This window comes from Dysidea avara, chromosome 1, assembly GCF_963678975.1.
Source record: "Dysidea avara chromosome 1, odDysAvar1.4, whole genome shotgun sequence".
Lineage (NCBI taxonomy): Eukaryota > Metazoa > Porifera > Demospongiae > Dictyoceratida > Dysideidae > Dysidea > Dysidea avara.
In genome coordinates this window covers 18326390-18340079 of record NC_089272.1, presented here as the reverse complement: position 1 = coordinate 18340079, position 13690 = coordinate 18326390, and the positions used below count along the sequence as shown (strand labels likewise).

The 13690-nt window shown below is 37.3% G+C and overlaps 1 protein-coding gene across 1 annotated transcript in view; it reads right to left on the bottom strand.

Moving 5' to 3' along the window:
• Positions 1–13690, bottom strand: part of LOC136264668 (mucin-3B-like) — a 145142-nt gene that overhangs the window by 58242 nt on the left and 73210 nt on the right. The window contains exon 26 of the mRNA XM_066059472.1: positions 8183–8503. Within this exon, the coding sequence (XP_065915544.1) occupies positions 8183–8503 (321 nt within the window). The remainder of the gene's footprint in view (positions 1–8182; positions 8504–13690) is intronic.

Below are 13690 nucleotides of genomic sequence, written 5' to 3'. Positions count from 1 at the left end.
ATTACTCCATCTGTACATCGAATTTCAAAGCATTACCCCAAGCGGTTTTTCTGGTAGGCGTGGAAAGTAGTCATTTTTTATTAGCTAATCTCGATTGCGTAATTGTTACACACTGTTGGTTTTTTCGTTGTATCTTCCTGGTTTTTAGCTCGATTTCTTTCAAACTACAAAAGGTTTGAGGTTCAATAGTTAACCTATTCACCCACCGATTTTCAGCTTCTTCCCATAAGCGGTTTACCCTGTAGGCGTAACAAGATTTTGGTGTTATTTTTCGTGAATAATCGCTCATAACTCTTTGCCTGTTTATCGTATTCCAGCCAAAGTTGATACAGAGATGCGCCCTTCCGTGTGCCAAATTTCAAGACAATCGGATATTGCGTTCGCGTTTTATAGCAGTTTTGTAAGTGTGTGAAAAGAGGAAGAAAAATAAGAAGAAAAAAAACGAAACTGAGCCAATTTTTGAAGTCGCATATCTCCGGAACGCTTGAAGCGATTTTTTTTAGCTAAAACAATAATTATACTAATTATATAGTCAAGTTGGAAGGGAGATGCTGGGCATAGTGGGGAAGGATGAATACAGGGTAAAGGGGGAAAAGTGGGAACTGGTAAGTACTATATAGTGGATTAAATGAAGAGATGAATGGATGGTAATCATTGGCATAGTGTGTAAGAGCGATTTCACTCAAATTTGGAATCTGGAGTACTGAAGTTGGAGCGCGTGCCCACAGCAAAAATCATTTTGTTTCATCAAAGCAGCACAGAGCTACGGAGGTGCGAAAATTGCATTTTCGTTCTTCCTGTCAATATACTCAGGGGTGTTGTGCGTCAGCTTCTTGGGCTACACAACACACTACCATGTGTCTTGCTTGATACCATGGGCACGAGTGCTTTGCCTGATATATATACACACAGGCATGAGGGCCGCGGCCCGAGTGCGAGTGTGTATATACAGGCAAAGCACAAGTGCCCGTGATATAACTAATATGTTCTACTTTAGCATGTAGACCCACCTAATTGGCAAAATCTTTAGTTGCTATACCCTTCTCTTATATAGGGAACCAAGTAAGCTGTGATTGTGGGATTGAATTTTGCCAAACAAACTGTGATTGTGGGATTCAATTTTAACACATCAAAGAGTAGTTTGATTTTATTTTTGTTAATATAGTTAATTATGTTATTTTAATTGCTACATTTACAAAAGTAAAAAAAACAAACTACTGTTGATGAATTAAAATTGAATCCCACAATCACAGGTTATTTGGCAGAATTCAATCCCACAATCACAGCTTGCTTGATCCTCTATATAAGAGAAGAGGATAACAGTATAACATCAAACAAATCTGATGATTTCTTGATATAGTGTGCACTCCTATTAGGTGTGTAATGTCTCAAGTTAACGAGATATACACACTGGTGGCAGTGTGTATATCTTGTTAAGGCAGTGTGTAACCAGATATACGCACTGCCTTAACGAGATATACATACTGGTAGCAGTGCGTATGTAATAGTTGTATCATGTACCCGAGTGATTTGCCTGATATGTACACCCAAGCTCGAGGGCCGTTAGGCCCGAGAGCGTGGGTGTACATATCAGGCAAATCACGAGGGCACATGATACAACTGATATGTACCATGTAGGCTAATAGCCTACTGTGGTGGGCGACTAATCACCCAAGCCAATACGAGACAACCCGCTGGATTTATTATATAGAGAGTCTTGTAAAATTCGATTATGGGTCAGCAGCAAGTAACGTTGCAGTTACGTTTGTTAAGATAAACGGGAAAATCCTATGAATATCACGGAAACACTCATTTTTGCGATTTAACGAGTGTTTCAAAGTTGCTACATTGTTAAACCACTGTTTACAATGCTTTCTAAACATCCAGAGGGGTAAGCTTCGCTGTAGAGTGGTTACCTCGTGATATACGAAAAGTGGGCGTGGTACGTAATCAAACACGCGGACACGCGATTGTAAATTAACCATGACACTAGTTCTCACCTTAAACTTCCGTTTGTCAACTCATAGGGTGGTAAGGGTGTCGAATCGCCTTCGTATGAGTGCTGTAGAATGCAAAATCGGGTTCATGGTTTTCATCACGTGAGTAATAATAAACTCCCACAATCGAATACTGCCAGAATACTTATAAAAACAAACAACGTTACCTCATCAGATATATCAAGGCCATGGTACATTTAAATGTATCATGGCCAGCCATGGTTTATTTTAAATGTACCATAGCCAGCCATGGTTTAACTTAAATGTACCATGGCCAGCCAGGGTTTATAAGATATGTACCCTGGAATTTGGCTTTGAAGTTAGGTGGTTTCATGGTACATATCTCGTTAACATTTTGAGTCAGTGCAATATGTGATATATGTGACTGGGCCTGCGATAATAGGGCATGTTGGCACACAATTTTTGCCTACTTTTTCAAACCTCCATCACTCATGACTTTTTATAACATTATGCTATTGTCATGACAATTTCCACTCTTAGTAAGCATTTAATTGGCTTTATGATGCAAGTTACAGAATGCAAATATTCTGTTCCAGTACTGAGATATGACCTGTTGTGTAATGGGGTGTAGTTTGTGCCCACATGCCCTGTTTTCGCAGGCCCGGTCACATATATGCACTGGCTTTCCTTTGATCTGAGGTGTGAAAGTAATACATATATATATATGCAATTTCGCCTCGGCATTTACCAACAGTAAACTTTCGATGACTTCGGAGTCGGGGTGTATATAAGTGCAATACACCTCGTAGCCATGGTTCATATGATATATACCATGTTTCTAAATTAATCCGCACTACATTACTTACTAACAACCCATATGCACACAACCCAACTTAAAGTATATACTTACACTTAATTTGCCATAGTTTGGCATGGTAGACACACCGGTAGCGTTCCTCTTGCAATTCAGCTTGCTCACAATGAAATCGAATTGATTGTGGGACTTAGTAAACATATCTCCGTATATCCCCAGGACTTGTCCGTTCATATCATCAAACGTAGGAAGAACGTTACTTGCTGCCACCCATCATCGAAGTCGCGAGGTATGGTTATAAAATGAATCCAGTGGTTGGACTCTTACTGGATGGGGTGATTGATCGTCTATCACAACGAAGGCTATTAGCCTGAGTCATCTAGGTGATTAGTCATGCTAGCATGGGCATCGTTCACCCTCTCACGTCGGGCTATCAGCCATTAATCGTGACACAGTAATGTGTCACGTGACTTCCCAGGTGAGTATATATACTTACCTAGGTGAGTATATACATACTCACCTCAGGTAGGTATATATATACTCACCTGTGGGTTAGAGGTGTATATGCCCTATATGCGCCTTTGAAGTTTCACATGATCATGGTGTATATATATATATATATATAACTTTGCATGCTGAAAACTGACCTTACTCACAAAGTATACAGCTATTCTATATACACCCTCTAAGGAAACATGGTTAAATTTTTGAGTCTTGAAAAGTTAAGCTACATGTATAAGATCAACATACCTGACATATAGAACAGTGAAATATTGTAATAGAAGCACAAATTGTATGCATTGTGACTGTTTACTCATTATCAGTCACTGCTATTCAAAGCCTTTTCCTGTAAGTGCTATTTCACTAGGACCTGTGAGAAGGCTCAAGTCCATGTGTGTGTACAAGGAGTCAGAATCTTGCAACTATAAGAACTCTGTAGAATGCATAAAAAACCTGGAACCAGTGGTGACTTGATTCACAACTCTAGGTATACAAGATTATAGGCTGTATGGTAAGATAGCTACACTGTCACATGTTCCTAAAATAGATTGTTTACTCACAAACAAACAGCAATTAGCTACCTGCACCTCTTGAGAAGAAATGCCACATGTATAATTGAAGGTAGCTATATGTATAAAGCAAAAAGGGATGTTCCACGTACAACCAATTTACTAACTTTTATGGCTAATAACTTCATACTAAGAAAGGTATTGACTTGAAATTTGGTCAGTTATGAGTACCAAGATAATTCAGTGGATGGATAAAATATCAGGTTTATTATGTTTCTTAAACACAGAATTACGGTCTTCAAACTTAATAGAATTGGATGTGTGTGGAAGACCCCTTTTCGCAAATCTGGTCACAGATGAGGATGAAGTGTTCTTGTAGATCTTCACATTGAAAATGTCTGGTCTTGTTTCCCTCAAAGTACAGTGGAACTTTCAGTCAAACTACAGTATGCTTAAAATGATTGCTTTATTAGAGTATGGAGTGTTCTATTAGTAAAAGTAATAAAATTTTATTGTTTGCAAAGTGTTAAACACGTTTTTATGGTGATTTTGCACACAATTTCAGAGTTATGGATTTTTCAGTTCTCTAAACACTAGGTGGTCCTCAGGGTTGAGGTTTCACTGTATTTGCTGAACTAGTATTTACCACTATATTATATTGTATAGTGCAAATATCTGACAAGGGAAAGTTTTGACGAATATGACAAGTAAAATTTTGATGAAATGCTTCAATATTGTATAAAAATCCATAAAGTGCAAAATTTTGGGAAGGAAATTTTTAAAGAATTGTACTAAACATCATCTATTTGTCCCCCATTAAATATTTGCACTATATGGTGTTCTATTTTTCAGTTGTATCATAACAATCCTATATTTACAGATTCAGCCTGGAGGTGTAATTCCTGGATCCCCTGTTATTGCAACTATACTAGGCTAACTCCTCTATCTTGTACTGTACAATTATACATAACTAATTAACGCTAACACTTTCTTACACAGTAAAAACAAACTAGTGAAGGTCACTACTAATGTCTGCCACAATACTCAGTATTTTTATGTAGTGAGTCTAGTGACATTCACTACTACTTTTGTAGTGACTGTCACTACATGACGTTCACTACTATGTAGTGAGGGTCACTACAAGAAAGTAGTAAATGTCACTACCTTAAAAATAGTGAGGCAGAGTATTGTGGTAGAAATTAGTAGTGAAATTCACTACTATTTTCTTTACATTGTACAGTATTATAAGATGATACTGTAGCAAATAGTCAAAATTTTCTGTCATGTCTTAAGGCACTTTTATAGGAAAATTTGATTGAAACTGTTTCCAAACTGATGCAATCTCATGATACGTAGCATCAGTGTTGGGACTGTTACTTTTTAAATGTAACTCGTTACATATTACATAATATATAGAGCTGTACCGATAATCAGTTCGGCCAAAATATCAGTCACTGATATAGCATTTCTTATTAATATCAGCTTCAGTACAGAACAGTAGGAGGACCAATATCGTACCGATATTTATACAGCAATAGTTTGTACATAAACGGATTATAATACATTATCCATGTGGCTGTTCAGTGGCAGTGGCTTATTGTTCACTCTACAGCAAGCGGTATGCCACAAGAAGCCATACAAATATATGTAATTCTAGTGTTTGTTGCTGGAAAGCTTATCAGTCTTAAATGAAATAGTTATATATATAGTACCTTTGTAATATAAAAGAACAGTCACAGGATAACCAAGGAAACCTACTGTACCAGCCTTCACACAAGCCAATAAATTGTGGAGTAATGCAGAAATATCCCTGTAAGGCTTCATGGAAGTATGCATAAAAATGTTTGTGGGTGCCTAATTGTCTGGATTGCACAATAGAAACCCAAGCCACTATCACCACAGGCATAGAGTGAGCAATGAATGTATCCACATGTTGTTGTAGAGTAGGTAAATGTACACTTGTAAATAGATTATCTATGACTTTGTAATGCAAATATTGGATCAACTATCGGTTATCGGTTTCTTTTGGTGGTATCCATATCGGATATTGGTACATGCCAAAAATCCATATCGGTACAGCTCTAATTACATATTATTTACAGCCAAACTATTTAGTTACAGTTACATATTACAGATATAACAAAGTAACTATTATCATACACTACGATAGTAGTGTATAGTAGGGACCACAAAAGAGTAGGCATGGCCCACGAAATAAAATCACCCAAAAATAGCCTCAATTTTCCAAGACAATGATGAGGCAGTATTGGTTAGGTAAAACTAAGCCCAAACAAGCTTTCAGATTGACCTAAAAACACTTTCAACAAGTTGCTACAGAATTTAAACAAAAATTTATTCAATGGAATTTTCTACTGACTGACTGACTGACTGACTGCCTGACTGACTGACTGACTGCCTGATGCCTTCAGACAAGCATAACTCAATAACAGCTAAGGCTACGGGCTTCATTTTTTCACTGTTCGATGTCGCTTCAGCCCGAGAGGTGCCTTTTGGCATACCACTATACGTACAATGCATTCTTCATGGAATTACCAGTGTCCTCCTTTGTGTCCCATTCATCTTTTCTGACAGCGAAAAGTGTGGATTTGGTGGTAGCACATGATCGCTTCCCTTCGTAACGAAAATCATCCGTATTTTTCATAGTGACTGTTTTGATTGCAGAGGTACTTTTAAAACAGTTTTTGATTCGTACTGCTGTGTAATGGGTTAAACATAGCCAACAACGAAGCGTAATGGATATTTCACTTTTCAGATGATAATTTAACTGGGGTGCGCAGCAACAACCCTTTCGGTATGCGTGGGTTGCAGAGATGCTTTTCGAACAGCTCTTGATTTGTACTGCTGTGCAATGGGTTGAACATAGCTGACAATGAAGCGTAATGGATACTTCACTTTTTTGACGATATAGCTGGGGTGCACGGCGCCATTTCAAATGTAGTATGCGTCACCAATCATAATAATACTATTTTCAATAAAAGTTAACAAACAAGTATTTGGAATTTATAACTAGAGTAGGGACCATAGCCCATCGATAAAAAGTACTGAAACAAGCTGGAGTAGAGCACGATATTAAATCACAGGAAAGCAATAAATAATAGTTAGACACCAAGACCAAGGGAACTAAGCGATTTAGTAACCCCAATGGCCTGAGGCTGTAGCGTCCCGAGTGCAGCGAGGGCGCTACTAAGGGCCAGAGGGGTTACTAAATCGCTTAGTTCCCGTTGGTCGCGGTGTCTAACTTATTTAGACTATGGTTTAAAGTACATACCTTTATAGCCAGAGCATTAGGGTGGCGTGAAAGAGCAATGTAGAACGGCAGAACGGTTTCTTCCTGAAGTCCTTACAGCGCCCACAAAAATAAGTATTCTACCGGTAACCAGAGTAACGGCTAGAACTACAGTAGATACGCCGTTTAGTCTACTATTTGTCCAAAATTATATCGCAGAACACGGAGAAGAATTGTATTACAGTATTATCAAGTACTCCAGTGTATCTTTCATGTTATAATTATTTTTCAAGTACAAATTGCCTGAGGGCGGGTTACTAAATGGACATGTGTAGGTGACTAAATGAGCATGTCAGGTGACTAAGTGATTTAGTAACCCTGTAAATGAGCTGTATCATAGTCTAAGAAGTGTTATATCCCTACTGTGCATTTCTATTATGGTATCTTAGAGCACAGTAGGGATATAACACTTCTTATTGTTTTCCTGTGATTTAATATCGTGCTCTACTCCAGCTTGTTTCAGTACTTTTTATCGATGTGCTATGGTCCCACTCTAGTTATAAATTCCAAAATTTTTGAAATACTTGTAATATTACATATTATATTACTTTGTGTCCACAGCCTTAAGCTGTCATATGTGAACTTGAACTATCACTTTATCGCGTGACATGATTGCGTTGTTGGACAATGTGCAAATCTTGGTTATTAGCAAGAAGCTGGTGAATAAGCTTCATTCAGTAGGCTTCATTACTTCGTAGTGGCTAGGAATTTTTCAGTGGGTTACTAACCAGATTAGTAACTTCATTGCTTAAAGTAACAATATTACATAATATTAGACTCGTTACAGTAACTTCACTACATAGGTAATGTGTTACATTTACAAGTAAAGTAACTTGAGTTATACTACCTGTTTTTACAGCATATTTCGTTATATTACTTCGTTACCACAAAAGTAATAATTATTATGTAACGCGTTACCCCAACACTGTGTAGCATATTTAAATATTTACTAGGGCATCATAGCATTCTACCAAGCACACCTAGCATACTACACACACTGAGTATGCTTTGTACACTGTGTACATACGTACGATATAGCTATAGTATGTACTTATCTGAATTCCCCTACTAGATCATTCACTGTATGGCATACCTGTGATATCCAGTGTAACATTTCCAAAGTCCACAATTGGTGGACTAGCATCAATCACTACCTCACACTGGTATGTCTTGCCATCATCATCTGTACTTAATTGTGAAATGGTATAACTGTTTGAGTATACCTTTAAGCTTTGCACGGTATAATTTTGGACATCCATTTCTTCTTCCTTCAGAAAAACACCATCACTACTCCAAATGAAAGTCACTCTACTGGTGATACCTCTCACAGTAGTCACACTACACTCCAGTGTTAGTGACTGACCAACTATCTGAACATGATGTGCTATAAGACTTAAACCATATGTTGTGGGGACTAAAAGAAGGAAAAATGTACAGTGAACCACTCAATTCAGTGTAATATTATTATTATTATTATTACTAGGCCCGGGGCACATACAACCAAGTACAATCACCAACGGGACAATCTACCAGTATAGTGTGTGTGTGTTGGCACATAAATGCAAGTATAATAAGATGCCGGCTTAAACTTTATTGGGTATAATCAAAACAACAGCCACGTGCACTCTAAGATAATCAAGACTCACGGTAGTGAGGTGCTAGGCCAAGAAACTACGAAGCGCACGCCCAATTAAAAGACGCGGCCACTACTGTGAGTTATTTACGTGTAGGGTCGGTTTCACAATATTAGCTCTGGATTACACAACATCCCTCAATGGATTTGTATTGGGTTATGTAACAAAAAAATCTTTAGTCGTCGTCGCTTTCTTGTGACCTTACTAAAATAAAAAATATAGCCGTATTTAGACATATTTCACTTTATTTCTCTTCCTTGTATTACACGTATTGTCACGTTATACCAGTCATCTTACCCGTGTTTGTACCGGCCGTCTAGGCCTGACATTATCTAATTCTGGTTGGCCCTACGCGTATTTTCTCCATTCAAACCTGTAATCTCTACAATAACTTTTAAAGACACGATGTGGACACAAGCCCTAATGTCTGACAAACAAGTTGTGAAAGCATGCAGGCCCGTAAGTTCCCTTTTAAGCAGAAATCTTTTAGAGTCCATTTAGTGCCACGCCCCATGCGAGCGTTTATAATTGGCAGATGTCTTATAAACAAGGTGTGAAAGCGTGAAGAACGTACAGATACTAGGGAAGGTGTATAAATCGTTAGTCGATACTCCATTTAGTGCCATGCACCACTTATGATACAAGAAATATTTTGCAAGTTGTGTGGAATGACCAAAACTCATGTACACAGTCACAAACCACATTCCAGACAAAACTTTGTTACCCTACATTACATACATAATGAAAGCCACAACACAAGCTCCACCTTACACTGATAGTGCTTTGTGGAAGTGTGAACTGCCGTGACAGCTACTAATAAGGCAATTCTAATTGTGGATAAGATGGCTGCAGAATTCATGAAAATTTCTTGCAGTAGAGTAAACATGTAACAGTGCTATTACAACACAAAAAAAATTTAATAAACATCAGTTTAACACCAAGTGATTATTTCTTAGATGTCTTCATGATGACACAAGATTAAGTGAGCCCTGTAAAAGAACAAGCAGGCACTGAATTAAACATTAAAAAAATTATATTCAAAGCTATAAGTGAATCTGGTGTACTAAAGGTAACGTAACTGTGTTTTGGTGCCTCAGTATGTAAACATGAACATGAGGAGACCTGTCAAACAACAAGTGGCCACCAAACAGAATGTACAACATGTTAAATATATTTCTTAGCTATACAACAGGAAATTCAGAATTGTAATTGTTGCAATTCCCACTTTTAAGCTAAGCAAATACCTGATATATTGTTTAACCTATTTTACAACCAATACCTGATCTTAAGTTACACTTGTACATAAAAGTACAACTTACAAAGTAATTGCTGTGAGATTGTGCGCATACCTTAAGTCAAAGCTGCTAATCAGACAACTGGCCAATTATAACTAGGGCTGGGCTTGTGGTCACCACAAAACACAACTTGCTTGGTATTCTGACAACACAAGAGACCAGTCCTGTAAAACAACAAGCAAGCATTTTTGCCTGGTCAAACGTGACTTACCATGACTACATCCGACTGCTAGTACGTGAACTGCTATGACCAGATGGCGCCTGCAAAACCGACGGTGTCATTAATACGTACAATATACCAAAAAATCTGGGTATTAGGAAAACATTAATACTATATGCACAACACGTAAACTGACCTGGGTATTAGTTTGTTACCATCATATGAGATAGTACAATATCAACTAATTATGTAGAAATTCATGATACGTTTTGACGTCACAATATTGAGCACTACAAAAAGAAAACACAATATAATTCCTCGAGTTCTGTATGTAAACTGATCCGAAATTCACAATACTAATAAGGGTCCTACCTGGTCCAGAGTTAAGTATCACAACCACATCCACTGTTGGTGGGTGAATCACTATGACTAGAATGCCTGTAAAAACAGATAGGTTAGCATTAAATGCAATACACTTAAATTTGTCACTTTTTGCACAAAATAAACATTTGGAGATTTTATTTGTTTAAGAGACCTGAATAGACAGGCATATCAAGAAGTTTGCAGACATTTGCTATACTTTTGTTCATGGCAAAAATGCCAGCTGGAACAGGCATGTCCAATACATTTCAATTGAAAAATTATTAAAAATTAAATTAATTATCGTGTACCGCCTATCTCGAGTCTGTTTAGTAACTTTCTGAATTTGATACATGTAGAGCAACTCTCTGCGAGTACAATGATGCCAAAAGGAGTCCAATTCGCAGAAATTTTGGCTCGTCAAAATGGCCTAAACTGACCGGGTGTAGCAAATTTCCCCATACATTTTGTATTTAGTGTTTTGGAGTCATGCAATAAAAGGAATAATAACCCATGACATGTGATAGATACCTCAGATTCGAACCAGATTTGGAAATAGCAGTGAATAGCGATTAAGATGAGTTATAGCAGAAGGAAATCAGAGGAAATTTAAGCTTGTCATTTAAGGTTGAAAATCACTTACTTTTTCTATGGTGAATTGAATGCCGGATATTTGGAAAGCAACGCTCTGATCTATTTCGATGTCTTGACAGCCATTGTTAACCTTCACTACATTAGTGTTACAATGAAACAAAAGCACTGTGAATTAGTTCTGCAGGTTAGTTTGTGAAAATGTGTTCCATGATTAAGCAAAATAATTTCTGTGCCATGCAGCAAACTTCTTCATATGTTTTACTGTACATAAATTCAGCAATTTAGACCAGAACATGTGAATGGGTATACTTTTCATAAAAACATTGATATCTGACACAGATTCGCTTACTGACTTTCACCTGCAGCCAAAGTTCCAAGACTTCTGATGATGATGTAAGTGGAAAATGACAAGATAGCCACAGTTTTTTGGTAATTGGTCTGTACACCTTGTCAACAATCTTGCCATGAGATAATACGAGCTAGTGGAGCTACTAGGAGTTTTCGCCTGGCGGGTCTCTAAAACACCGTAAATTCGGTTAATCAGTGTGTGTCAATGATCTAAATCCTCGATCTAATCAGTTTCGTTAACCTCCACTCCAGACTCTTATTCTTTCATACTTCAGCAACAGTGTACGGCCTCTGCATTAAAGTACACCTCACCATGAAATGAAATTCAGTTGCAATAAGACTTAATGTAGTCTTGTTACTTCTCTCTCACTCACTCTCCTTCTTGGACTGCCATTTTAAACAACAATAGTTCAATTTTAATGAAACCGCGTATCACGTGTGTCCGCTTGGGGTGTTGCAGGGACATTCCAAGGGACTTCACCTAAATAGATCACGTGATAATTGTCAGTCTTGTGTGGTACTTGTCCTTAGTCATGGCTCAGCAATGCGGTACGTGTGTACAGCCTAGCTATATAGGATTTTTTGTGTGCTGCTAATTTTTTTGTGTGATGATGCATATGGTCACATAGAATGCGTGATGGTAGGGCAAATGCCCGCCCCTAGCTATGCCTACAGCATTAACTAGCTTTTTCTATAACTACTCTATTATATGTTACTGATACATCAGGGGCACCAGAGTAAGGTGAAAGTGGTAGCTAAGGCTAAATCAACTAGTCTTTATAGTCTGGGCCTCTGGGGCATACTCCCTCAGAAAATTTTAGTTAAGTATACTGCAACTTTTAGTCCTTCAGTGACCAAATTCGCTTCATCAAATTTGAAAGTTTAATTCCAATTGTACCGGCTCTGATGCCCTATATTTACATTGTCCAAAAGATGGTTAGAGTCCCATATTAAAATGAACTCTTGTTATATGCTTGCATGGACTCTTGATAATAATGACTATATGTATTTAGCTTTCAGGTTGCGTATACAAGGTATTCTTTCATCTGCCAGTATAAATTGCTATTTCATGCACTATGATGCCTAAGGCTCTAGCTACACACTAAGAATCAAATTATATAATGTTCTACACAATGATAAGATAATTGCCAGAGCAGAGTGCATGGTTATTGTATCAGCAAAGAGTTTTGAATATTAATTGAGATGTTTATTTAAGTGCATTTTGACTGTTCCTCTTATAATTATTGTTCAATTATCTGATGTCTTGTTGGTTTCCCTCCATCCTCTTTATTGATCCCTCTTTATTGATTCTATTATGACTAGAAAATCTGTACACCTTGTCAATCCAGTTACAACAGCTGATCTAAATATGATGATGCAGTTATTGAAACGAAGAGATGCATAGTGTTTCCCTACAGTGCCACAACACACAAACACTTGAAATGTAATCTGAGACTTACGTGTATATAGCTGCAGTGAACTAAGTAAGATCACTATAGCTGCTGGTAAGCATTGCGTCGTATTACCATCCATCAGTGCTTGTGGAATAAATTGTCTGCATTATGAATTCAGTCAAAATTATGCATAGCTAGCTGTGTAGTAATTTATTAGACACCCAGTTAATGCTTAAGTTTGAGCATAAGATGCCTGAAGTATTTACCACAGATATATTTTGTAAATATTATTATAAAAAAGATAAATATACTCTAATAGAACAGTCAATAGCCAGCTGTGTAGTAATTGTGAACTAATTAGGCACTTGCTAATTATGAGCATAATCTAAAGCATTTACCACAGATGAGATATTGTAAAATTTTGTTAATAGTAAATGAATGCCACAGTAAACATAGATCTATACTCTAATAGAACAGTCTGTCTATTCTACACTGTAAATTCATACTTCCAAATTTACAGTGTGAACAGTGTCTGTAATGTGCATGCCTTTGTCAAACACGATGACAGGTTCACATGTTTGACTCTCCAAGATAATAATATTATTGCTAATTTCCAAATATCAGTCATTTAAATGTTACCATTTTAACAATTTTGTTGTTCCACCAGTGAGACTATCACTATAACAAAAATGAGCGATATCCACCCCAAAAACACCTTCGCTGTAAAAAAAAGGTGCGTCCAAGAAACTACAAGTACCTGTAATCCAATATAATTAAAAACAGCTCAGTTATAGGGAAAGATTTCATGAAAGTAAA